The sequence below is a fragment of the Motacilla alba genome, chromosome 5, assembly GCF_015832195.1.
Source record: "Motacilla alba alba isolate MOTALB_02 chromosome 5, Motacilla_alba_V1.0_pri, whole genome shotgun sequence".
Lineage (NCBI taxonomy): Eukaryota > Metazoa > Chordata > Aves > Passeriformes > Motacillidae > Motacilla > Motacilla alba.
The window spans coordinates 37,901,941-37,929,909 of record NC_052020.1 but is presented as its reverse complement, the minus strand read 5'-3'; the positions used below and the strand labels follow the sequence as shown (position 1 = coordinate 37,929,909).

General features: G+C 35.6%; 1 protein-coding gene across 1 annotated transcript in view; it reads left to right on the top strand.

Moving 5' to 3' along the window:
- SLC25A21 (solute carrier family 25 member 21) overlaps positions 1-27,969 on the top strand; it is a 236,152-nt gene that overhangs the window by 118,779 nt on the left and 89,404 nt on the right. The window contains exon 2 of the mRNA XM_038139816.1: positions 14,995-15,043. Coding sequence (XP_037995744.1) covers positions 14,995-15,043 — 49 coding nt within the window. The remainder of the gene's footprint in view (positions 1-14,994; positions 15,044-27,969) is intronic.

The window sequence follows — 27,969 nt, the reverse complement described above, 5'->3', positions numbered from 1 at the left end:
TCAGTGTTGCAGTTTCACACTGGTGCTTAAGGACAGTCAATGAGCAAGTGTCTGTTTAAAGCAGTTTCTGATACTGCTGCCCTGACACTGTCTTCATCAGTAGAAAGCTTCCAGTTTCTACACAGCTGAGTGAGGACATTGGGAGTCTTGCTTCAGCCTGTGCTGGTGTTTGCCCCAGACCACTACATGCACTTTTACATGTGGCTTTTGACCAAAACATCACCACTGGTTCCTTCTGTGAGATTCCATATGCAAACACTATCTGACATTGCTGAATTCTCTTTTCTTTCTTCAAGTCCCAGAATTCTCCCATATCTTGCTCTATTATAACCTCTTGCTTTCTTAAATTAGCTTTTCTTTCCCCCATTCCCTGTAAAAGGTGGCCAGTTTCTGGACTTCCAAGTCTACATACTGACAACACCATGTGTGGCTGAGTGCCAGAAGTTGCAAAGAACTGTGCAGGCAGGGAACTCTAAGACAAATATCAGATATAGATGAGAACAGTGGCTTCCTGACACTGCAAAACTCCATTATGGAGCTATGCTCTAATCAGACCTTAGTCTCACTCAGCAGTTGAATCCATGGCGCCAGTGGTGTGATGAAACAGCATTAGATGAGCTGCACAGTACCTCAAAAGCTATATTGTGTCTTCTATTTCTTTGATATCAAATCAAAACTGATCAGAGAATTAGCTCTAAAGCAGAGTAGGCTATGGTCTCTGGCAGTTCAGGAAAATAAGCAAAGAAACTTATTTTTCTCTCTTCTAAGAATCTCTATTCCCTACCTTTTCAGAAGGGAAAGCTCTCTGCTCTGCTGTCAGTTCACCAAGCATTCTCCAAACCCTAACAAGCAAAAAGAGTCCAAACGAAAGGTTAAGACAAAGTCTGGTTTTAACTAAAAACATATGTAATTTAGGTATTTTGGGGCCTCAGCACTAATTGCTTAATCTTGTCATTCTTTTCAGTTGTGTTAAATTATTTCCAAATATAGATATAGAAAGGTAGCAAAATTAATGAAATTAATTAATTTGATCTATTACTCACAGTCCTCTAATAATAATGTAAAATGCAAATGCTGTATCTGTAGGAACTTTGCAGGAAATTTTGCTTCTTTGATGTCACAATATAGAAGCATATGTCAGCATTTGCCTTCTGCAAGCACTCAGACTGGTTTTGATTCTTACAGGGTGGATCTTGCAGGGTCTGTTTATTCCTAACTTTCACAGTTTTTTGAAGAGGACAGCGCTTGAACTTGCCAATATACAGGAACTCTGATTTTCCTCTTTATTTGTTTGTTTGTTTTATTGTGAGAGGAGGATGGATTGATGGTGTGGAGAGGAGAGATTTGAACAATGAATTGTCTTTGAAGTGCACATTTCAGGATATCCACTGTTTAGATGCCAGAAACTTGGATGTGTAGAACACTTTTCAGATGCTGAGTGCATTACACTACTTGGCTCTGGCACACATATTTTTAAAAGGGAAATATGGACATTAAGGGGGTATAGAGTTTCTTTATTAGTGTAAAGAGTAGTGTGGCCCACTACACCATGGCAGAGACATTTTATTCAGGTGGCAAAACCCTCTGAAGGTACTGTAGCTAAGTTGAGACTTAGAGTTATCCTTTTTTAATTGACATGTAGCTGTCCACTGTCAGTGATTAGAGTGTGTATTAAAGAAATCAACAAGGGGATTATAGCATCCTTGCTTGTTTTGAGGATTCATTTTGTTCTGAAAAAGGATCTCATTTTAAAACAATTAGTGGAGAAAATGCATATTCTGTGAGAAAAGATCCTTAAGAATTCAGTTACATACATAGTTACTGACCAGTAAAAATCAGGTATTTTCCCAAAGGAGGAAGTTGAAAATGTCTATCATTAGAGCCAGTGGTGGTAAGTCCTCATATTTTTAGGGAAAAATTATTCCTTCTTAACTGGTGATATTTATTTTTTTAAGACATTTGTCTCTTGGCAAGCTCAGTGTTACCAGCCTCTGTGCCTCTGTTGGAGGATTGTTGCTCTATAGTTCTGTTAAATAGAGCTACACCTTTTCCCTTCTCCTTCTTTGCATTTTTGTTTTGTTTTGGTTTTTTTTTTAATGCTGTCAAGCTGCTGATGTAATTAAGGTTTGGAAAGAAGAGAGGGTGTGGATGCCTGAAAACGTTAAAGACAGGTTAATTCTAAACATGGCTTTGCATGTTGACATTTCCCAGTTAACAATCAGCTTCATAGTGGATTTCTCTTGAATCTTTGCCATGATATACTGCCAGCAGATGGGAGTGGTGAAAAATACTGGGAAGACCAGTGACTGCTAAAATAACACATAATAGTGGTGCTGTCATCACCTGTTGCCACAACATAGAATTCAACAAAAAATGCATGCAGTAGAAGACCTTAGAATATTTGACATCATTGTGTATACAGCTCACACTCAAGAAAATAGTTTATTCTTTTTTATTCTATCCACAGATGCTTGATAAGTGGTCATTGTGTTTTAGTTGACTTGACACCAAGGATCTGGTTCATTCTAGTATACATATAGAACTTCTCTAAAATATTGAGAAAATGCTTCCATTCTAATAAGCAGGGAGTTCACTCCTAAGTATCTTAATATTTAAAGCAGTTGTTTTAGGCCTCATCTTGTATTTGGGATGAATTTTGTATTTTAATCCCATAGTAAGTGTTGTTAACATTGGTGGGACATTGGAGAAGAAAAAGAAAGATGCATCTAGTTTTTGATCTCTTTGCAGAGCTACATGTATCGCAGTACTACTTTGCTTGGATGCACAAAGTTTGAGTATATTCTTCTAAAGACCTCTTTTGGAATTTGATCCTGTCTCCATTATAGAGAAAAAACAAGGGATAAATTTACAGCTTCATGGAAATTTTGGACAGTAAATCAAGTTTGGGGGTTTTTTGTACTGCAAAAATATTCAGCTTCTAGTTGCCTGTATAAAGTATGAGGAAATTGCTGGGCACTGCCTGCAAATAAGTACAAATTTCTTAATGAAAACCCAAACTTAAAACTGGCGACACGTCAACTAACTTTTGAAAGTAGTGTGTTCTTTTGTCAATGTGTAATGTTACAACTAATGAAACAGCCAAAAACCCCAACAAAAATGTATTTTAAAATCTCAGGAATGTTCAAACAGTGGGTGAAAATCTAAACTTTTGGAGCCTTAATTTTTTTCTTTTCTAAAAGATTTAAATATTATTTTAGGTGTGTAGAAGATTAAGAAGCTCTGTTATGAAAGCTCCTGCTTTTAGTAGTCTAAATTATAGTGCTTGAAATGGGAGAAAACATAGTCCTTAATTTGCTTTTAAGTAGTATTTATTGTTAAACTGTAAAAAGAGTATGTTTTAAGAAAATCTTTCAGTAGCTATCTCAAATGGACCTAGAACATTTGTACAGCATTAGTTTACCTATGCTTTTGGTTTATAAATCTTTCCAGTATGTAAGGAACTAAAGGTAGTTGAGGTTTTCATAAAAATTTTATAAAATTTATAAAGCCTTATCAGCCACAGAGTTGTCAGTTTACACCAAAAGGAAAAAATCATGGATTGCTGAGTCCATGTTGCAGCAACTAGTGGAGAGTTTGAAAAAAGCTCTTCAACTATCTTGATGGGACCCAAAAATTTTTCATAAGTCATTCAAATACAGATTAGCAAAGAGTGCTAGAAAGCCAGTTTACAAAACTAAAATGAATGCATTTTGATATGTTAAGGTGCAGCAATTCTTCAAATCTACATATCATTATAAACTAATTTTGGAATTTTTCCCTTTTTCTGTGGTCAGTTGTCTCATTTTCCAGGCAATGGACATTCAATACTGAGGTTTTCCCTGATGAAATGTTAGCTGTTATTTTTGCCAAATTTCATGTATTTTCATACAAAATCACTGATTTGAAACATATGTTTATAGTCATAAGTAGCATTTTACAGCATATATACTATACTTTTAAAAATAAAAGTTATGAATAAAAAAGTTATTGAATAAATTAATATTCATAGATCTTGAACAAAAGGAAGTTTTCAAACAGGAATTACTTCACCTTGATATTTCTGAAACATTTCTTCCCATAAAAGCAGGAAGTTGAAGCTGTTGAAATTCAGTGAAGAAAATGAGTAAGACCTCACCCTGGGATATCTGGGCACATTGTGACTGCATGCTTTCCCCCAAAGTGAGATACTTCACAATATATTTTTTGCACTTAGCTTATTTGTAGTGTTGTTCACTTCAGCAGCCATTCCAAAGCTGACTGCTCTAAGGGTCTCAAACAGTTGTTGTTCCATGTCTTGCATGTATCTCGTAAACAAAATTTTTATGGGTTTTTTAACTGTTTATATTTTACCCAGAATAATTATTTATTTTTGTTGATTCAGAAGAAGAATTAAGTTTTTATTCTACATTATGTAAATACTTTGTAATGGTAATATTTTAGGACCATTCCTATTCTTGCAGTTAGGTTTTCTTTAGGCAATCTGTTTCTTTGACAGTTTTTGGAACTCCAGGAGTGTCCCAGTCAAGAGTGATGTTTTTTCAGTGTAACATGGACTAGTACTTGGAAAATTTCCCTTATCTATATTACACATTCATCATTACTGTGTGTATCTCTATTTGCTTTCTTCACCTGAATTGAAACTGGTACTCACATTTCATTATTCATACATCTGTGTACTTCAATATGTCTTTATATTTGTGGTAAAAAAACATGAAAAAAATCCACATCTTGTTAATAACTATTCAATTATTCTTGACTTTAGGAATAATGGGGAAAAAGTACGCCGGTTTAATTGTTTTTCAAGTCCTCTAATTTTACTTGTTCATGGATGTTTCTCCTTTGGTTCCATATGGAAATAGGTTTGACTCCTGGTTTAAATAAAATCTTTTAAATGAGAGAGGAAAGATGCATGCCTTTGTAATAAATGGTGAATATGTCTGTCAGCTATTCACTGGCTCAAGCACTATATACAGTGCATGTACACTGTGTACTAGAAAAGAACATTGTGAGAGTAAGGTTGAGGTGCAACAGTAATCCCTCAAGCTTTGTGGTCTTGGGGAGAAAGTTACTTCTGTATACTGCTCATAGTAGAGTCTTTTCTTGAGGAATAAGCCTTCTAGCCACACCTGCTAGCTAATGTATGTTCATTGAGGTAGGTTATTTGGTTGTTTATGTACCTCACCACAAATTCCTTGGAAGGTGTGCTAATTTCTTTGGAGATCTGATTAACTAAACCTTTCCTAGGGAAGCCTGAGAGGTTGGAGTTTTGGAAAAAAAAAAAAAAGAAAAAAAAAAAAGAAGGTTTTCATAAATTGTTTTTACATATAGAGAAATATAAAAAGGGATAGTATAGACAATAATCAAAATTTGAAACCCTTCTACTTTGTATATATTTTTCCTGCTTTGTTAGCTAATCCTTCATGAAAGGACCTAACCCAAAACCCAGGTAATCTGAAGATGTCTGTCTCAGTGGGTTAATATAATGACTTGTGTGATCAAGTACCAATAACTTGAGTAATGTAGCATAGACTCCAGCTGCTGTGTTAAACAGCTTTTTTTATTCCATAAGGGCCTTAGTTTGATGATACAAGCTTTCAGTACACCCTGACTACAAGGCTGCAATGTACATGAACTGCTTATTGATCCTGCAGCAGCAACAGACCTTTCAAAATCCTACTGGATATTGGTGTGCATTCCGTGCAAAGTAGAGGTAAAAAAGAAAAGGGGAGGGGCAGGTCTGTGACTGCCTTTACAGTGAGTGCCACAGCTCCTGAAGAGCAACTTTGTGTCCTAGCCAAAGAGGCACGTGCTTGGCTTTCCATTCTCTGTAGGATCCCTTGTTGTGTGAAATTTATTCACTGCAATGGTGAATAGTACACAGAGAACCATAAATAGCTGATCTAAGCTCAGCATCAATTCCATTTTGACACTCCAAATACTGAGCAATTTGTAGCTTTTGCAGATAAATCTGAAGTACTAATGCCTCAAGTATATTTCTATAGTGAGACCAAATATTTTTTTCAAAGATCTGTATCTCACATTTTTAATTTGTATTTTGTTGAAATTCTTGTAATGGTTGAGTCCTTAAAGACAGGTCAGAAGGCTTATAGACTGTTGAATGTGTGACAAAGAGGCCATAAAGAATCTGGTCAGATGTAGCTAATTAAAGGTAAATGAAGGACAGCTGCTTTTTATGTTGCCAGCACATCTTTGATCTGCCTTACCCCTCAGACCTCTGTGGGCAAGGTAGTTAAATACAAACTAGGAGGCCTATTTTAAAGACATTAAAACCCTCCAGGGCAATCGAGTGACAGTCCAAGCAGCCATAAGCTGTTTGCTTTATTCATTAGAGAACTTTAAATGTGTCAAGAAATAAAATTATGTCCGTGCTCTTAGATCAGACATAGCAATGAAGATTACAACAGCTCTGGGACGTATGAACGGGCAAACTTCTTATGAAAACAAGTTTACTGAGAAGTATTTTACTATAGCAGCAACAAAAATATCAGTTACACATTTTTGTTGCAGCAATATTGATTCAATATGCATTAAAATATCTGAAGCTGTAGTGACACAAACATCATGTAACCCAGGGCTGACCTCAGTGGTCCCTTCAGTCATGGTTTAAAAAACTTCCATTTGAGACACACGTGAAGGAAAGAATATGTCATATCTGAGTGACATAATAGCCTGTATTACTTGGTGAAAAATTTATGGAGAATTTGCACAATATACAGCCTTTCACTTGTGTCTAGAGACTCTGATACTGAAGTTTGTAAACGGCAAGTGTTTATTTTATAACACAAAGTTTTAATGCTAATATAGCATCAGAAAGACTAACTAAAGAAAAAGATCCGTTAGCTATATAAACAACTCTAAGTGTCATTTTGGAAAAAGCCACTTTGCACAGAAGTATTTGTGAATTTAACTCAGTGTATTTTTAGAAAATTGTTTGATATCCTAATGTTTTTATTACTATTTTAAAATAAGAATTTAAATGATAGTTAAAATGAATCAAATTCCTGTGACATTCTAAATGGTAAATGCTGGTGACCCATGCTATATTGCCTCAATAAAATTTAAGAACTTGAAGAAAATATTTGCTTTTTTTTAATGTTGTGTGCTGTGTTTTGCTCCATTATATTTTGTGTTGTTACCTAAATGTCCCTTTGTTTGACTGCATGATCAAACCCTCCATGCTATTTAGCCTCACTGGAGCAGCTTTGGTATTTAAAATCAGATAAATGTGTGAAAAGTCTAGAATTCTAAACCTGTATTTTTTACTATATCATAAATGCAAATTTTGTGGGTGTTACCATACAAAGAACATTTCTAGGTAGCATTTTGCTTAAAAAGGCTCTGTGTGAGTAGTGCAATTGGAACTGCATCCCTGTGAAATTAGTATATGCTATTGGAGTCTGGAAGAACCTTTCTTCCAAAGACATGTAGCTCTAGTAGAAGATTTCTTGTTATGAGCCACTGATTTTTGCTGGCTGATTTGACAATTCCTTCTATACTTACTATAAATATATTTAACTATGCATAATTTAAAATTAACTCGGTCCTCCAAATCATCATAGATTTCACAAATGACAATGTATGAGTATCAGTCAAGCCATAGGCATGAGGTTAATCAAGCTGGTAGGTCTGTGAAACAATGACTTAATTTTTTCATGTTAAAGTATGCAACAAATATAAAATCAAATTAAGCTGGAAGATGGCCTTTGTTTTTACTCAGTACTTGGAGAACATAAATGAGCATTGAGCAGTTTAAGTGAAGCATGTTAAGAGATTCATAGAGCTGTATTCTAGGCAGCAGTAGGTATAAAGATGTGGTTATTGCTGGCAGCATGAACATGATTTCCTGATTTGACTGATTGTTCCTTGAATATTGTAGAAATCAAACAATGAATAAATTTGTGCTAAATTTAGAGCAGTTTACATATATACTTTGAACATTAAAACTAGATATTTTTTACCCCATAGGCAGGAAATACATTGATAAAATATTGCAGAATTCTGCTAAATGTAAGTTAAGTAGGCACTTGCTCATCATCGTTTTGATGAGCATATTTACAAGTACTCCGCTCACATCGAATCAACATGTATTAGCTTGGCTGTGTGTTAGACTGAAAAAATGTCTATACTAGGGTAGAACTACTGTGAAAGGGAATTAAAATTGCTTATAGGACCATTTGTCAGCAATCTAAACATCCAATAAAAATAAGACAGAAAAAGGAACTAAAATAGAAGAATAATCTCAGGGGAGTTTATTTTTTTTCATTTTTTCCAACAAAGTCCCTGAGGCAAGACAAATACTTTCTCAATATGTTTCTTATTGATGGATGCTGAATTTCAAATATTGTTTTATCATTACTATAATAACCTCTCAGTACTTGTATAAACATGTATTATCTCAAGGTGAAATTTGCCCTTCCAAAGATGCAAAGCTTTGTGCATGTGTGCCCAGGTATAGATCACAACTGAGGTTTGAGTATCTTTTTTTCAGAGCAAGACTATTTAAGAAGATGTGTACCATTTTCTGTCTTTATTCACTTAATTGCTGTAACCCAATTTTCAAACTCAGCAAAAATAATAGACTACAATTACATTTGTTTTATATTTGCAATAGGACTGAACAGTTTCCCATCTGGTAATAATGTTCTCTTTAGCTGGGCAGGCAGCAGTGAAATGCAGCAGATACTAGCTAAGAATTGTGAGCACCAAAGATGAGCAGTTTGAACTTTCGGATGTGAGCACTGAGCAGCAGCATGTTTCTGGCTATGTCTGATTATTGGGACTTGGAGGATGAAGGGGGTTATGGCTGGGCAGCAGCTGGTCCAGACAAAATGCTGTCTGAAACATTCATTTCGAGCTCCTGTCTTCCACACATCCAGGATGTGATTCTCCTGCCCTTGAGGAATCTTTACTTGAAACCTTGAAGATTAAAATGTTTGTTTGCTATGCCATATAACCAAGGACCCATTATTACTTGAACACAAGCTGAATTGCTTTCATGGAGAGAGCTGCAAGAACACTGACTTCTTTCAGCACAAATAGTTACAGACCAAACAACAAAACTTTCCATCTGCTGCTGAAGTCCAGGATGGTTTGGTTTTCTTTTTTTGAAAACCAGGTAATCACTGTTCCCAGCCCTGCTTTTGGGGATAGCAATTCCAGATAGCAGTGCTGCACTGATGGGTTGCATTTGTTAAGGAACACTGTTACCCAACAAGAAGTTGAGCATGAGCCACCTCCTCCTGTAGACAGGCAAAAGACTTCTAAAATGTGACAGTAAACCAACAGCTCCTCATGGGATCCTCCTGTGATCGGCCAGCACATTTTAAATGCAGACATCCTTGTCTACGCCAAGGGGAAAATCATATTCAACAACTTGTTTAATTAACATGTTTTGTGGTGTATTCCCTCCGTGTAAACTCGGTCTCTGAGGAAGAATGACTCATGAATGCAGCACTGCCATTATGGAGTACTTTTTTGAGTAACTTTCCATTTCTCCACATTTTCTAAGGAAAGCATTGATTTGGCTCCTTACCAATGTTTGTGAGTAGCTCCAGGGTGCCATTAGTTAATCCCATACCACATCACTAAATAGAATCCTGGGCAAGAGTTAAAATAAGTGTCACTTTCTTAAGTAAAGGCTAACAGGTAGATCTTTCTCAGCACAGTCTGTGCATGCTCTTGTATAGTTTTCCTTGGAGCCTAGCTGACATGTACTACAATTGAGAAGGGGTCAGTACATGACGGCTTCCCTAGGAAAAGAGTGAGCCTTGCCTGCCCATCTGTGAAGATTAAGTCAGATAGCCAGCTGATAGAAATTAATTAACTTGTGCAAAATTTACTGCATTTATGCTTTTTTCCAGGCATTGATTGTTTATGAAATAGTGGTGTTACAATCAGGAAGAGAGTCCGTTCTCCATCCCATCAAATGGAGCGTTTTAGCCAAGAGAAAAGCATATTTAAGAAGAATTTGTCATTGTTTTGATTAGGATACAAAGATCAACATGAGATTCTTTCTGTCAGGCTTGTATTCTCAGAAGGAAATGTATAGTACACATAAAATATTTATGATCATTTCGTACATTGTAACTATATCTATGTAAAAGCCAAAATAAATATCAACTGTTCCAGCTATACAATATACAGTGCCTGATGTGTTTATTGCCACATTTTCTCTGACCAGTCTCCTGTCTGTTGTGTTTCTCCAGTGACTGTGTTATTCCAGGGAAATGAGTAACACAAGGGGAGGAGGGTGCATAATGGCTTCTACACTGTAGGGGGTTGTCTGAACTAACACATGGATCATGCTCTACGTCTCTTGAATCTGTGTTGAATCTGTGTTCATGTATGATGCAGAAAACACATAGAGGGTGAGCTGCTCAGGTTTTTTTGAAAGAAATCAGTGTCCATCACAGGCACTTCACACTTTTCAGTTCATAGCTTTGAGGATCAATGAAATGCTGGAGATAAAAACAGAAGTCCTCTCCTAAGGCATTCCAAAGCCCAAATGGTTCTAGTTTTTTCTGTGTTATTTTGCAAGAACTGTTAGCTAGATTTCATTCTTTTTCTCCCTATGCAGTGAATAGATGAAGTATGGAAACCCTTGCAGATGCAAGGAGAGCTATAATCCTGTGCTGCTAAAGCTTTCACATTTTGCCAGATGGATTGTTACAATCATAACACATTTTAAACAGTGTGAAAGTATTCTCAAGCCATGTAGGATTATTGATACAAGACTTGCATGAATGGTGGAATAGAGCAACAAAGAACAAAGGAGCTCAAAATAGCCACCAATCACCAAAATGTTTGCATTGAAGAGATGTATGTGAAATTGCTAGTTTGAAATTTTAAGTGTGAATCTTGTAGAGGGAAATGTAATGTAATCCATAATGGGAAACAATTTAAAGACAGAAGATATTAGTTGGGAAAAGGAAAATTATTTACTGAGGAGGGTCAGTTTGGGGGTCAGCATTTTCTGTCATTTTATTCCCTCCATGGGCTCAGTTACTGAGCAGAATATTTTACATAATAGAATTCTGGACTCCCTTACTGGTTGTTGATATTCCACTTGTGTATGCTCAGAGCACGTCAATGATGACAGCTGGTTATTTCTTCAACACACAGATTTTGATTATGTCTTGTTTTATGGTCAGTATTTGGTTTTCACAGGGAATGTTTTCCCACCCAGAAGACAACAAATGTTGGACTGACCCAGTAATTGTCCTTTCCTTTATTTCCTTTGGGCTCTTGTTCAGCTAGTTGGATCAGAGTTGTTTTAAACATAATTAGGCCATCATATATCACTCTGGGTTAGTTTGCATGTGACATCACCAAGGAGACCCAATGGGATGATTAGAGAATTTTTTGGACCATGTATCTGTAACTATTTTAACTACTTTATTTTTTTAACGTTTGTAAACAGTAGTCTTTGCAGAGTGACAAGTTAAGATAAATTGCATCCTAATAGAGATGTTTAGTAAATTAGATTTTCATAGTGCTAATTGAATTTTTCACAAAGCTGATGAACATTAGCTAAAGAAAGGGCAATATATTTTATTTTATTTTATTGAGCACATCTCAGAGTGCTTGTAATTTAGTAGGGCCACCACACTTTCTGGGCAGGCTATCAAGTAGGATGTTGTAATGATTTGCATGACTACTATAGTAGATGGAAAAATGTAGCTTGTGTTTGTAGCTGTTCCATTAGTGTCTTGCACAGTGTGCAGTCCTTTGGTGCTCTTCAGAGAGCTGTGTCATAATCCCTGCATCTTTTGAAGAATTTGGTCTGGTGAAATCAAGTAACTATACATCGTTTAAAACCTGGTGTGTAATTATATGATGAGACAAAGGAAAGACTGAGAAAGGCAGATAACCAATAGAATCCTGACCTTATCAAAACAGAGCTCTTGCCAAGGACCTTGGAATTCATCTGATTCAGTTGCTGGAAAAATGCCTGAATTAAAAATGATCCTACAAGGACCAAGAAAATAGAGGCAAATTCTGGCACTCTGCAGTTTTCTCCCAAAATGGTCATTAATGCTGCAAAAACAGAATAGGGTGAACAACCCTTGGCCCCATGCTTGGCCCCCTACTGTAGGCTCTATCTGCCAAAATTAGATGGAATAGAGGATCAAAAATGGGGAGAGGGGGAGAAGGTTGGAAAAAGAGAGCTTAGAAAAGGAGGGTGGTTGGAAAGGGAAAAGCTCACAGGCTATGCCCCCTGCCAGCACTGAAATACTCAGTTGCAGCTCCACTCACAAAGCACCTGTTGGCAGCTGTTGGAGCAGTTTATAGATTTTGGGACAGTTCCCTTATGTGAAATGTGATATGATCTTATTTTAGTAAAATAGAAGCAATTCTTGGACAATAATTACAGCAATAAATATACCTACACAGAAATAATGATGACAGCTTTTGCTTTCATTGAAAAAATTGCATTCTATTTAATGAATCTCTTTACTACTAATATTAATATTCTTATATTCTTTGGCTGTTATCACCTATGTTGTCTTCCTTTTATCCAAAATTGAAGAAAAAAACAATGTTGCAAGGAGTGAAAAGAAAATACAGCAAAAAATGATCAGAAATATTAACCTGGTACTGTCCTTCAAACTCAGTGGCAGGAAACTAGGGATCAGGGGCTGTCTGGAAATTTTTATGTTTTTCAATCTTTATGCGTTAGACTGTAATGATAGAAGATAATGAAAATTGTTTCTGTTAAATCAGAACTCACAGCAAGTATTTTATGTTAGGAACTTAATTTATACATTTTAATGTCTTCACAAATTTTAATGTAAATTCCTGTTAAATACATTTAATGAAGAATTTTAGCGTTACAATTTGCACCCTCCTTCAGTTACTATCTCCAAAAGCTACTTGTGTTCACGAGCAAAAATTTTGCTGTTCTTTCTTGTTGTATAAATAGTTTATTACTCCTTAGGATAAATATGTAACATTTATCATTAATGTATGTATTCAATATGTAAAGTGTACCAAGCAGAAAATAAATTATTATTTTGAAATATACATATTTAATAAAAGCTGAGCTAAAAACTCTATTGCATTTATTGACTACATCTCCTCTGACTATAAAGAGAATCCTCCCTTTGCTAATGCTCGGTTCTGTTTAAAAGGCTTACCCAGTAAGTGTCTGTGTTGCTGAGAAGATTTGCATAAAGCTGAAATAGAAAATAGATAATGTTTTGAAATTGAATGCTCTCTGATTTAAACTTTAAGCCACATCCTAAATTTTCCTGTTCTACCTGAAACACTAAACTTATTAGTTCTAAAATAATCAAAATATGAAACTTTAAGCCTCATTTAGACTATATTCAATAATGAAAAGAAGCTGAGGTTTCTGATACTGATTGTATACTGCAATGTGTGCCCCTCAGGCAGGGCATGGTTCCTGCATGAAGCTCATCAAGAGCTTTCCTCCATCAAGTCTGTCAAAGAATAGGGCCAAAATGAAAATTCCGTTCTTTCCATCATTTTTGTGCGCAATATTTCAAAATGTAATTTTTCTCCTTGAGTTACTTTCTATACTTTTCTTAGAAAAAGAAAGTAGCTGAGTTGGCTAGCATGTAACAAACTGCGTTAGAGACTGTTAACTTTAGTAGCACCCAGGCTGAGGGGTTGTGTGTGCCATTAAAGGAGGAGGACAGGGTGTGGAACTTAAGCCAGTGACATCTGAAACAGGAGAGCATCTAGTGGAACATGAGCATGTACTTCGTTTCAGTGGGACTATATGTTATACCTAAAGAAAGGAATTTGCAGATATTTTAACTTGAAGAAGAATGCTTTCCTGTATCAAGATTTTTAGAAATTTAACTCTGACTCATCAAAAGACACATTCTTTATTATGAAGGCTTTGTAATTATTTTTACAATAATCATAAATAAAGTAAATAAATGCATTCAAACATTGTAATAAGTATAGTCTTCATGACCTGTTTCTTCATGATGTAGCATTGAATTTATTACACTAGGTAAAAAGTGTGAGTGGACATTTGAGGGTCCTAATAACCAGGGCACAGAAATTTCAAAGGCATTGTAATTATTATCTAGGAATATATGCTTGTATTTTCCTGGCATTTCAAAGTCCTGTAAGATTTGTGTAGTAGTTTTTGTTCTGTCTGCAGATTGACAGATCTCTAAAATACACTTTTACAGTGGTCGTGATAAATACATCTTTTTACTGCTTGTTGGCTCTTTGGAATGAGACTGATATGCCAAATGGAAAGGAGAGTAGGCAAACCTAGAAATTTAACTAGAAAGTTCTCCCTGGGTTATGTATGGACTTTTCATCAGGTGTCAGGTGGGTGGAAAAAATAATAGAGCCAACTTTGAAGGTGGTGTTGACAGGTGCATTTGGGACCTACCAGATCTCTCTTACCTTGGCATTGGCCCCTCGAGATTCACACTCAAAGGGGAAAAGCCAGGACCACACATCAGCATCAGCACAGGGCAGGGTAGGACAAAGAATCAGTGAAGCTGCAGCTCAGACTCTCAGGAATCAGCTGTCATCTTAACATCAAGTGCATCTGAGCCACCGGTGCAGTCCTGCAGTGTCCTAAGGAATTCTTGTGTGACAAAGAAGCAAGTGCCAACCTGAACTCCCTTCCTTTGCTACTCTCAACAAGACAATGTATTTATTTATGATGCCAGTCAAATGTTCCCACTGTTCTTAAGTCAGAAAACTGAGCAAAAATGAAGATTAAATTGATTGTGTAGGTAAAGTCCTCACTTAGCCCACTCCAGTGAAAAACTAGCTCTGTTCACTATTAAAAATCCCAATGCTTTATTCACACTACAGAAGCATATGTTTAATATATGAGGTGTGCGAGTGCTGTGTCATCAATGATATGTGTAAGTTTTTACTTTGCCTTTCAAATTTCAAAAACTGTTGGAGTCAATGAAAGTTAAATTACTATTTGTACAAATGTTTATTAGGCCTTTCTTTGTTATTCTTTTATAGGTCTTGTAGAAATTTGCCTGATGCATCCCCTTGATGTAGTGAAAACAAGGTAAGATCGTGCTTGAACAGGTTTTGTTGACACTGGAAGATATCCAAATTACAAGCTGTCAAAAAATAAAATCCTAGAATTTCTCCCAGTAAGATAACTTGTGCCTCTAATGACATTTATATTTGCTTACCTGTATTTACAGCATTTGACAGATGGAATTTGAGTAGCATGGCACATTTCTGATTAGAGGTCATCTAAAGGTGTTAAATCTGCTTATGACATGTATTCTTTCTCTTGTAACACAATGCTATGACATGAAGATGGTTAAAGTTAAATTCACTTAGTATATGCAATATCTGCAGTAATGCTTTTATATGTAAGTGGGAAATACCATATTATTTTCATCAATTTTTAATAAAAATAGTAAGAGGAGATGGTCCATATTCTCTTTGTAAGCTAAATAACTTCATGATTTAATATTTTAAAAATATTTTTATTGTTCTTCATTTTTTCCTGAATATTTCTTCTTATGTGAATATAAATGATTAAATGGCCTTGAAAACTTGCTCAAGTTAGTTTGGTTTGACTTAATGTTGGTTACTGAAATGGAATAAAAGAATAGCTGTGTTTCTAGTTTCTAGAATATCTGGAATATCCTTTTCTTTTCTATGCATTTAAATTTTTCTATAAATTCACAAGTTAGTGTTACTGTACATGAAAAGCAAACCAGAATGGAGAAGCATACTAGTGGAAGGTGAAAGCTGCTCATGCCATGTGTGTTATGCAGTGCCAATAATTACCATATATACTGTTCCTGGAGCTCTATCTATGTCACAGACATGTAGGTAGAAAAGCTTCACTAGGAGACTAATCAGCCCCAAACAAATGATGAGGACACCTGTGGTCTCTGGAATATGCTTGAAGTTGTCAATTATGACTTCATATTCTAGTTTCAGTTAGCGAACATGAGAGATTTTTTTGGATGCATTTTTGGCTTCTATTTGAATCACATTTTGTGATTTGCCTAAGACCTTAGATGCATTTTTTTTTTGCAGGTTGCATTTTGCAGAAGGAAGTAATCTGTGTAGGTGCTCCTCAAGGCTTGGAGGTTGCTCAGGCAATCCTTCCATATCCCTTCGTAATGTGGATGTGTTGATTCCTATAGAGACAATGCACCTGGTGGTTCTGAGGGTCCTCTCTGCCCCTTCAAGTACCACTGAAACAATGCTAGTAAAATAAGACTTTAATGAGATTGAAATTAAAGGCTCAGAAGCAACAGGGTACAAACTAAACAAATACAAGACCAAATTTAAAAGAAAAAAAAATTTGTCAAGTGGTCCCCAAAGGGTGTGCTTTAGAGACTTCATTTTGGCAGTTTGTGCTTTAACTCATCTCTAGCTTTCAAGCTTTGGTTTTACTTCTCCCCATTTTTCTCTTTGTACTGAACTAGAAGTGGTGTTATTTTGTAGTAAGAATGTAGATCATTTGTACTTTAGTGTAAGCCACATATCATGTGTCAGAAAATGCATTAATTGCACATCTGTACTGGCAGTCAACAGACGTACTTTCAGTTTCCTGACAGGAACCACACAGTGGACTCTGAGAACACAAGGAGAGATTTCCCCATGGCTCTTTGAGATTTTACTGAGGTTTACACACTTTTACTAGTCAAAAGGCTTTTCATATCTGAGATCCTGAAATGTAAAAAATTAGAGTGTGTGGGGATGTTAGTCAAGCTGTAACAATCCTTAAAAACAGAATAAAAAGTAAAAATTAGGAAACTCTTAAATGTGAAATGTGAGCCTATAAACAGTGGAATTTTAAGAAGAAAGAGTGGGAAGAAAGGAAAGAACAGTAGCTGTGCAGAAGAAATCAGATTATTGATCAAAGTAAAACTGAGGGGCTGAATCAAATTAGAAAATCCATTAAACAAATTTCTTCATTTGAAGAAACTTCCATTGAGTTAACTCTTCCACTGAGTTAGCTGTGGCTCTTTGCAGAAGTGGGCAGCACCCCAGTGATAGTTTTTCTGGTTTGTTGATGCAGATGTATTCAGAGATATTACACAGATTTTGCAGTAACATTTCTGCAGATCTCAGTAGATGGTAATAGTTCAAAATGCTTACATTTTGAAAGCAAGTGACAAAACCAAGAATAGAATGTTCTTTGATTGCATCCATCATTTTGTTCTACGTTCTTAACATCATGCTTCTTCCTTTCATTTTGTAATAGTCCCAATTTACTGTAGCAGATTAATTCTTTGATGACCTTGAAAGTTTAAATTAAACATTGGTTTTAATTCTGAGCTTTGGACGTAGAATGTTTTCTAATCGTTTTTCATTGACTTTATTCCTTTCTTGCAGTGCTTCTAAGTACTGTTTTGTGCTTAATCATTCCCAACATGGTATTGATAATCCACTGTTTCCTAATCACTTCAGCTATTACAGTTTTTGGTGATTGGTTTAGGGTTTTCTTCCTATTGGTTAGGTAAAAGGATGTATGAAAGCACCATTTGTTCCTTAATTTTTATGGTGTTTTGAGTTTCCTACCTTTTTTCCTAGAAATGTGTTTGGTTAAAAGGGTCCTGTGGCCATTTCAAATTATTGTAATCTCATTGATCTAAATTACTGTTCTGAAGGAGTTTAGGGAAGATGTCAGAGGTTCACATCTAGTGGACTGGTGGCTTAGTGCTTCATTGATATTTTGTGTATTGGCATGTTTTTAATAAAAAAATTGGAAAAAATAAAGTTTCTGACAAAGATTATTTTGAAACCCTGGAAAATGGTTTGGCTCTTTTATAATATTTTGCAATATCTTTTCTGTGTTTAGCAATTTTCTATTATTCTACAGTAACAATGCTAGATTTGTTTATCTGCTCACATCAAGGGAGGAACAGTATATAAGCACATGCTTATAAACCATAGAGAATCCAAATGCTTAATGAAGTGTTTTTTTCCTAAGTGTACAATTGAAAAGAATTTTTTTTTCTCTGCTAGAACACCAAAGATCACTACTCTAAGAAATTCCTGATAGCTGGGTAGATGAAGATAACTATGATCCATTGTTTTAGCTTTATGAATCCCACCTATTCTTTGAAATGACGCTCTTTTCTCATTTGCAAGATATATTGGAATAGTTTCTGATGAGATATTATTAAAAAAATATGTGTTGTTTTTCGTTGGTTTTTTTTTTTTTTTTTTTGGTAGAACAGTTTCTAAAAGCTGTTTTATATATCAGTTACCCTTATGATTAAGTTAGCCATTAAATAAAGTACTTAACCTCTGTTCTTGTCCTGCTAAATACAGATCTGGCAAGTTTTTTTATGTGTCTGTGTATGAGAAGTGACAGCAGCAGCAAGAGTTTTTCGGCACAGATACAGTCAAGACATAGAAGGTCTATTTTTTAATTAAGAGCTCTAGATGATCTTTCTTTTCTAGAAAGTGAGGGAGAAGTGTCTTATCTTAGGATAAAGAATTTGGTTTGCTTACTTTGTATCTTTTTTATGTCTGAAGCATAGTGCGGGCTGTAATGTTGTTTTCATTCATGAGACTTTCAAAGGATGACAAAATGACATACTAGGTCATGATACATAGGACAAGACATTGCCATATATATTACTTTAAATTTAAAAATAGTAAAGTGCTTTTTCAGGTAGAGTTTATATGCTTGGCTCAATCAAATATACAAAATTCAGAACTTAATTACGTTTTATTGTTGGATAATTAGTATTTATGCAGAAGTTCACAGGTGTGTAGGTGGTGAGAGAAAGGGAGAATTACAGGGAGCTGTATAAAGCCAAGGGAAAGCCAATTGTATTTTAGGAATCAGTCAAGCAAGCCTAGCTGGTAACTGGAGGATCTTACTGTGGTCTCTCTGACAGTTCCAGGTTATGGTCTGAGGTTATTTCCCTAGGTTTATGAGTTGATTCCCTTTATATGTGCTTTTTCTTTTTCTTTGATTATCACTAGTATTTACACAGCTGAATTTTAGTGACTTCAGTGTTCTTGAAAACAATTTCAGAATTTCCTTTGCAGGTATTCATACAGAGTGTGAAACATATATTTGTGTGGAAATAGTAATTTTGGATGTGACTTGGTACTAAGTAGTTAGGAAATAGAAACCTACTGAGTAATTTTTTTTAACAGTTGTCTACAGAATTTAATAGAAAACACAAATGAAGAAATGTAGGACTAAGTGTTTTCAAATAATAGATTAAAAAATAAAAACACATCATCAAAAACTTTCAAATGCATAACATCTGAAAAGAAAATGTGTCTGAAGTTCCTGTGAACAGGAAAAATGTTATGGGAATTAGATGAATCATTTACTTCTCTATTCTGTTTTAGGTGTAATTTGACATCACTATGCATTTTGAGACAAATATTTGAAAGAGAGATGGTTTTTCTCACATCACAATAACACCAAATTGTCCTCCAGATCTGTGTTGACTTCAGTGGAGCTAGATGAGTTCGTACCACTGGAGTATTAGAGGTTTTTTACAATTGATGTTGTATTCAAAGAGAAGTGAATGTTATGCCAAATACCATTTAAAACACTTGGAGAAAGTCTAGTTTATTATTTTATTAGTAGAATCATGAGGGTAACCTTTTTCTTAACTTTTTAAACATATATTCAGTGGGCAGTTTTTTAATACTTCTCTAGTTAACTCAGATAATCACAGCTCCATTTGATTTTTTTTCTCTATATTGGAACAGTCTTTTCTATTTTTCGGTACAGTTGTGCCTTCACAACGCAGGCTCACATTGGGATGAGTGTGGAATTTCAAAATCAATGTATAAAGGAGACCCAGGAGACATTATTTTGAAAGATTTTACTTTGATTTGTCAGGAGAATAAGTTATTAGGTATAGCTTGTTTTCATGAACAACCTATCACATGTCCCTGTTTTGTTTTTTTTTTATTAAAGCTGTTTCTCACCTTTGGCAGGAAGGCTGCAGTCCATATTGCTCTTCTGTAATACCTCTTCACATAGTTCAGCTTTAGATCAGAATCTTCACATGGACTGGCTTTTTGTCTCATGTGTGATCCTGAGCATCAGCAGTTAAAATACGAGGCAAACAATTCACCTTAGAAACTGTGGAGGAAATTTTTGTGTAGTCAGGACGGAGATTTTAAATTTTGCTACTCTTTCTGAAAAATTCTAAACCAACATCATAAATCTGAAGGCCCAAATCTAAAAAATAATTTGGGATCTAAATAGAGGTTTGGAATCTGCATTACAGACCCATTTCTAGTTAGCAACTGTTCTGCTGATTTGTGTGCATGTTTATCCATTCTGTTCCTTTGTTCCAGTTCTGTCATTTGGTCCTATTAAAAAAGTTCAGCTTACTACATGTGTTTCCGATCTCATTCCATCTGTTATTTTGCAAGAGCTACTTCCTTTATATCATTAATTCCTCTTTGATTTTTGGTCTTTTTTGTTTGAATGGGCAGAGGTGGAGTTTGTTTCTGAAAAACATTGGTTAAGGAAGAGTTCATTTTCCTTATACAATGTTACCATTTCCAAGTGACCATAGTTCACTTGGTTTGCATCAGGCCACGTTAAGTTCATCGTACTTGATGCGGACTGCTCTAGTTAGATTCGTAACAGTTTTAGGCAGAAAATAGTCTTCCTGTCCTGGGAAAATTATCAGGATACCAAAATATTCTGTATTGGAATGAACAGTTGAACTCTCAGAAGACCTAGAAAAACAATGAGTTATGGCCAATGAAACTTCGTGAAATTAATTTTGGATTTTGGAAGTTTTCACTTCCTTTTTTCCCTTTCTTTCTTTTCAATGCCTTTTAAGTAATTTTGAACTAGAAAAACAGAAGGTTTTGTTTGAAAATATAGAGAACAACATCCATTGTCATCTAAAAGAAGTGCATAAAAATATATTGAAGCTGATAGTTTCTTGAGAAATGTTTTTGTTTTCATTTTGAAGAAAAAGAACCAAGTAAAAATAATCCCTGACCAACTCAGCTTAATGTCTTTATTTCATCCAAATGTCAAGGCTGGGATTCTGGGATTAGATTTCTTTCAATTATCAGTGGCCTTTGGCACAATTTTTTACAGGGTTTGTGTGCATATTGCAGCTTATACTCTGGTTTTATTATTTGAATTTCAGCATTGAAATACTTGGATATTTATGTACAGATCCAATTTTTTTTTATAATGAGGACTTTACAGTTTATAGTAATTTGGATGTGGATGTGATCCAGTGCTCTGTAATTTGCCCTTCTTTTTCCTTCTATGTACAATCTGCTAGGAATTAATAAGGGCACATGGGCTAATAATTCCTGCTAGATATACTATTGCAATTTAAATCCTTCCCTGAATTAAAGAACAGTATTGATATACCCTGTTAAACAGATGCTCTGATTTGCAGTGCTGCTCAAAGTGATTTCTGTTCCTATGTGCTTTTTTTTTTTTTTTTTTGTTATTCATAGCTGTACCATGTGTATATTTTATAAAGAGTGTCAAGATAAAAGGAGCTGTGTAAGTGTGGCCTCATCATCTCCTCATGTGATACTGTGCTGTGTTATATGTGATCAAACACCAGAACTGCTTGATGATACCCCTATTTCAAATCAGTGTAGATTTTTGGAAGCTCTATAACCTGTATTCTTTTCTTGATTTTAAAATAATTCTATCCCTTCTTTGATAGAAACTGAATTTCTTCATCATCAAATCAGACTGCTACAGATCTCTTAAGCTTTTCTTTAATTTTGATTACACATTCTGCCATCTACTCTTGAGTTTTTTAAATGAATAGATGGTGCTTTTTTAGAATGAAATACCCTGAAATCATACTTTCCATTTGACAGCATGGCATGCTTTGAGTTACATGTTACCTGTGCCATTTGACTGGATTTACCAAAACTTCCCTCAGTTTCTTGAGTCACTTGTGAGCTGTAACAACCTAGAATTTCTAACACCCACAAAATAAACCATGTCCACCTTCAGCTCAAGATAGACCAATAATCTCTATTTAATAAATAAAGACAACTCCAGATCCCTAGTTACTTACTTACTTCAGGAGTGAACCAGAAGGAAGTGAAATGGTTCTATGTGCAGGGAGCAAGTGGTGAGACCCTCATAGGGGAATTGGAAGAGGCAGAAATAGATGGGATAAGCTTTTCAGACAAGGAAGCAACTGGACAGTCTACCTGAGAGAGCAAAAGAAAAAGAATGCTACGGCAAGAAGGGATGTGTGATGGGTGTATAATTTCTTGTCGGATAGATACAGAAGGAATGTTTTGGTTTCTAGAAGGCTGGTGGACCAAAGCTGACTTGGAGTGGCCTTGGTTCTCTTCAAGATGCAATTTTGCATCTTGAATATTATAAAATATAAAATATTTAATTTTGTTTGAGATTTTTGGTTTGGTGCATCTTCCCATTAGAGTGTAGCGCCAGTGATGCCAAGGTCATGAGCTTGATCCCCATATGGGCCATTCACTTAAGAGCAGGACTTGATGATTCCTGGATCCCTTCCAACTCAGACAATTCTATGATTCTGTGAGAAGGTCTTTTACATTCCTCAAGCACAGCTCTGTCTAGGTGAACCCTTACCGATGGTTCCTTGAGCAGCTGATTTGGGGAGTAAATGGTAATCATGCTGGAAGGCGTATTGTATGTTATCCATCCTGCTAGTGACAATCCTTTTTGACTATGGACATTTGCAAGATACTTTCAGTCATTTGTTCTCTTAACAATTTTTTCCTTGTTACTTTATTTCTCCTCCTGTTTGGACAATGAGCTAGAACAGTTTCAGGTCCCTTTAATGCATATTTTGTTTTCATTCTAATGACATAGCACAATATTCTTTCTGTGTTTAGATTTCCAGTGCTTACAAAGTTCATATAAATATTACTGGCAACTACATGGGCAGAACTTGTAAAATGACAAGAGCCAGAGGGTTTCTCTCCTATAATCTGCATCTGTATATTTACATGCTTTAGAGAAATAAATGTTTGACATATTTGACTGTACTGGTACAGCATCTTCCTTGGTAGACAAAGTGAAGTTTCTTTATATTTAAGTTCTATAGCACTAGAAAAACCTGCCAGTGATGAGTTGTGTCTGCATGATGCAGTTGCAAAAGAGTGGTGTGGACTGTGTTCTGTGATTTCACAAAATGTACATTCTACACTTGCAATTTAAATCCAAGAAAGCCCTGGAATTTTTTTTCTTCCATTTGTTATTGCCTTAATTTTATGAAAATTCTTCCTTTTATAATATGAGGCTACATATAACCCTCTTCTAGACAGAACAGGAAAATGTGATGAAAGAGCTCTAAAACTGTTACGGCGAGGAATCATATACCATGATTACATATACCATGATTATCATATACCATGATTATCATATACCATGATTACATATACCATGATTACATGAATCATACCATGCCTTACAGTTATGAGACAATAATTCTTTTGTCATTACACTGCCCAATGGGAAAAGGAAAAAAAAGGAAGAGAACTTAGGACTAAGTACCCTCTAAATATACTCATTGTAGTCTTGTCAGTTTCTCTAGAAACTACTGAAGAAGTTAAAGGTAGTATAGAAGCATTTGTATTTTTCTTTTGAACTATCTCAAGATATCTATAGATAAATAGGATATTTACAAGAATCAGAAGCCATGACTAAATTTTCATTACAAAAAAATTCAAATTCACTTTGAAACATTTTGGATCTGTGAGTCAGCTGACAGATCTGGAAAAATACAGCCATGTTTGTACAGAAAACACCCTGTAGTATTATAGTGTGTTATATTGTATTAAATACAATAGTTGTGTTTAATGATTTTATTTGTTTAGATTCCATCATGCTATTGTATTGCTGTCAAAAAAGGAATCACTGGAGCTTACAGTAATGTAACTTTTCTGAGTTATGGAAATTGCCTCAGTGCTCCTTACACACTTAACAGGGAGAAAGAAATAACATTAGAAGTCTTGGTGCTCAGTGCAATGTGAACTATCTTGTACATCACTTATAAATCTGATTTATTTCTTTTGGACATGGGACATCTATTCAACTATTCATCTACTATTTCTTGGCAATGGGGAATGGTACCAGGACTGCTAGCATTTTATCCAGAGATGTACTGTTTTAACCACTGCAGTAGAACCAGCACTTAAAATCACAGACCATTCCCAAATGAGGTGTTACAGCCTGTGTCTGTCATATTCTGCCACTGAGCACTGTACTAGTGCTCAGAAATCTCCATCCCAGTGCTGAATTCAACTTCCTCTCCCTCTCACTTTCCCTCACCCTCACCCTCTCCTCTCTCCTTGCCTCTGCCTGTTGCTTGGTCCCAAACCATACCTTTTGTCCAGTCTATTTTAAAGTGTGCCCAGTGACAAGTCTCCTCTAATTCCCTTGGAATGCCCCTGCATAGCCCACTGCTTCTCACAGCCAGGAGGTATTTTCTAATGTTCCAGTATTTCCATTACATAGTTTTATCCCTAACAACTACCTACACACCCTTTACAGTATATTGTTCCCTTTTCCCTTTGTTTATTCCCTTTAGACACAGTAGATTCATGGCATGCCCCCATTTTCTTTTTTCCCAAGCCTAAATTAGTGTGAGATAATCAGAGAAGCTCTTTAAATAATCTTTTTCTCTCTATTAATACTGTATTTTAAATACAATCAGTCAAAAGAAATCATGAGGGATAGAGTGGAATGAGAGCAAGAGAGGAAAGGAGAAAATGAAGGGCTAGGAGGTGAGAAAGTACATGGGATTCTATTTACAAGAAAAATACATGCTGAAAATAAGTATTTAAGATGGGAATTGGGGAGTGAGAGTGAACAGATGTTAGCAAAGTTACTTTGTCCGGAGACAAAGAAATGGGATAGTTAAAAAATGTGTGTATTTTAAAGTAAGATTTTAAATAAGGATTAAGCAGCTGGGAAAGGTTACTTAGACTATGAGTTGGAGACATCTATGGTGTACATAAGATTTTTTAAAAACAATCTAACAAAGCAGCTGGGTGAGTTATTAACAGATGTTAATGATTTGTCAGTGGTATAAAACATTAAGATCACATTCAGGGGTAGACCATAGTCATGTCTGATTTCTCCATGGACAAAACTTTTGCATTAGACCACTGTCATGCCTGATTTCTAACCATGGATGGAACATGCCTAAAATAATTCAAACAAGGAGAAAAATAAAGAAATAAAAGGGAAAGAAAGAAAGAAAGAAAGAAAGAAAGAAAGAAAGAAAGAAAGAAAGAAAGAAAGAAAGAAAGAAAGAAAGAAAGAAAGAAAGAAAGAAAGAAAGAAAGAAAGAAAGAAAGAAAGAAAATAAAGAAAAGGGAGAGAAAGAGAGAGAGAGAGAGAGAGAAAGAAAGAAAGAAAGAAAGAAAGAAAGAAAGAAAGAAAGAAAGAAAGAAAGAAAGAAAGAAAGAAAGAAAGAAAGAAAGAAAGAAAGAAAGAAAGAAAGAAAGAGAAAAAGAAAGAAAAAGAAAACTGCCTATGTTTATTTTACTAGTATTTGTTCATCTACTGCAATGAGTGGGAGATAGTTCAAGTATGGAAAATTGGTGTTTAATGACTTCATTTACAATAAACAGAAAGTAAATTTTCTCCTCTTTACATTTCTTTTTTTCTTACTTGTACTTGAGCTAGCTTTTCAAAGCTATGGATACAAGAGAATAAAGCTGTATGTGTTGGAAGCACAATGTAACTGTAGCAATGCCAATAATTCTCTCAGAGTAGTTGGCCCTTAATGCTGTATTTAAGTATGTCCCGAAAATAACTGCATTAGGCCAGTAAGTGCCAAGTAAATCTATAAATAAATAAAAAGAGAGATAATATCTTTATGAACTGTGCTTTCTGTATGTTTTTATGAACAGATGCATCAGTGTGTATTCTAGGTCTAGAGGGGGTTTTGAGAAACAAGAGTATTCATGTTGAGTGGGATGCAAGTAAAATACCATCTCCAAAATAATCTTGGCACAGTAGACATGTCTTTTGAACTTATTTCTCAAGAGAGTAAAAAGAAACAACAAAAAGCAAAGGAAATATTTGCAAGTTTTTAGCTGCTGCGATGTTGTAGTAAGCTGATGACTCCCTGGTGAGCAGGCAGTGGGTTAGATTGTGCTTTTACAACCCGAGTTGAGCCAGGGGCAGAGCTCAGCGGCACCAGCTGAAGAGCAGCACACAGAAGGGGTTGTGCCTCAGAGGTGTTGTGACCTTCCCAATTTTCTCATTATCTTCATAATGGATGATTGATCCATAGCAGTAATATTTTTTTGTAACTACAAAAGTATGGTCATTTCTTGTACCTTTTTATCCATTTCCCTAAATCTGGAACAGGGGCTAAACAGTACCTGTGTGTCCCCTGTGCACTGGCTGCCATTATGGGCCTGCAGCAGAGCAGTGAGAAGGTGCTGTGGGTGCCCATATGTGCACGGTGGAGGTCAGGGTCTGGTTCACAGGGAGATGCATTTCCAAGTGTTGCATGTGCTACTGTCCATCCAGCATCTGCCCAGGTGTGGCAGCTTAGATCAAGATGGTTTCCCTCAGGAGGAGCATTGGATACTTCTTTCTTCAGCACACCAGTGGGCTGAATCAACTCAAGAATCAGTCATGGCACTTTTTTCTGAATGAGTCATCTACAGACTGGACAGGTAAAATTGAAGTTTTGAAATCGCTAAACTGGAATACAAATCAGGAAAGGAAAAGCAAACAAACAACAACAAAATCAAAAAAACCACCTTTTTAACTTATTTTGTGTCTTAGAAAGAAGGAGTGAAGGGAGGCATATTTCATTTAAAAACATCGTTCCACATTTTCAGCTCACTTCTTTTGGAATTGTGTTCCCTTGACACATACACTCCCATTCTTTGCCCCCTTGGCACACACTGGATTTCAGGGAGCTAGCACAGTGGAAAACTTACCAGTTAATCATTGTCTGTCTGTGTTTCTTTTTTACCAGCTTGGTTTTCTAAATTCATTCCCCACACAATGGTGTATCAGGCAATACGAGGACAAAGGAGGGGGCAACCCAGACCCAGATCAACAGTGGCAACCCCCAAACTGTATGCTAAAGGTATGCATGAAAGGCATGTGTGTACATGCTGTCATTAGAGTATGCTGTTGCACCTAATCTGCTGAAAGGGTGGTTTTTCACTAGGAGAGTTAGGCCTGCTCCTGGTCCCTTGACACTCAACACCCTTCTATTCTTCATAGTTTGGTCCCACCATTTCCCATATGCCAGATCTAGCAGTTGCAAAACTGCAGGGAAATTGATTTAGCTTGATGGTGTGTCAGAAAATTAAGCAATTGAAAAGTATTTGCTTTCTAGTGGCTGCAGACTATTGGATCAGCTATCTAGTAATGCAAAACTGCATCCTAATCAAAGATGTATAGGTATTTATTTACTATATCTCCAAATTGTATATGAACTTTTATTTCTATGATTGCCATTTTTTCTATCTTGTCTGACAGAACATGCTTCATAGTGGTACATCTTCTCTTAGAAAATCAAGTTCAGTTAGTTATGGACAAATATATTCTTTTGAAGGTATAAGTTGAGTTCCATCACAGGAAAAAAAATAATGCAAGAAAGGTATGTTACCTTCACAGGGGAATAATGCAACAATGTTGTGTAAGTAAAAATCTTTCCTAATTTAATAATTGAAAGGTGAATTTTTAAATGAATAGCTATTGCTATTCATTGCTATCCTTTTCCTTTTCAGATACATTCTTTTCTTTGCAAATTGTTGTATTATCAACATGACATATCTAAGAAGTAAACCAGCTAACAATTCCATTATTACACAGATAATGCATTGTGACAGTATATGGCATACATCTTAGGAAATGTAGGAATATACTGAAATTTAGTTTTCAACTTTACAAGACAGGAAATTCCAATTTTGTTGTTCATTCTTGCTAAAAAGACAAGATGCTTGTCTGCCTCGTATCAACAGTGCTCCTCCTTACCGAACCTTGTAGTTTGCCATAAGCCT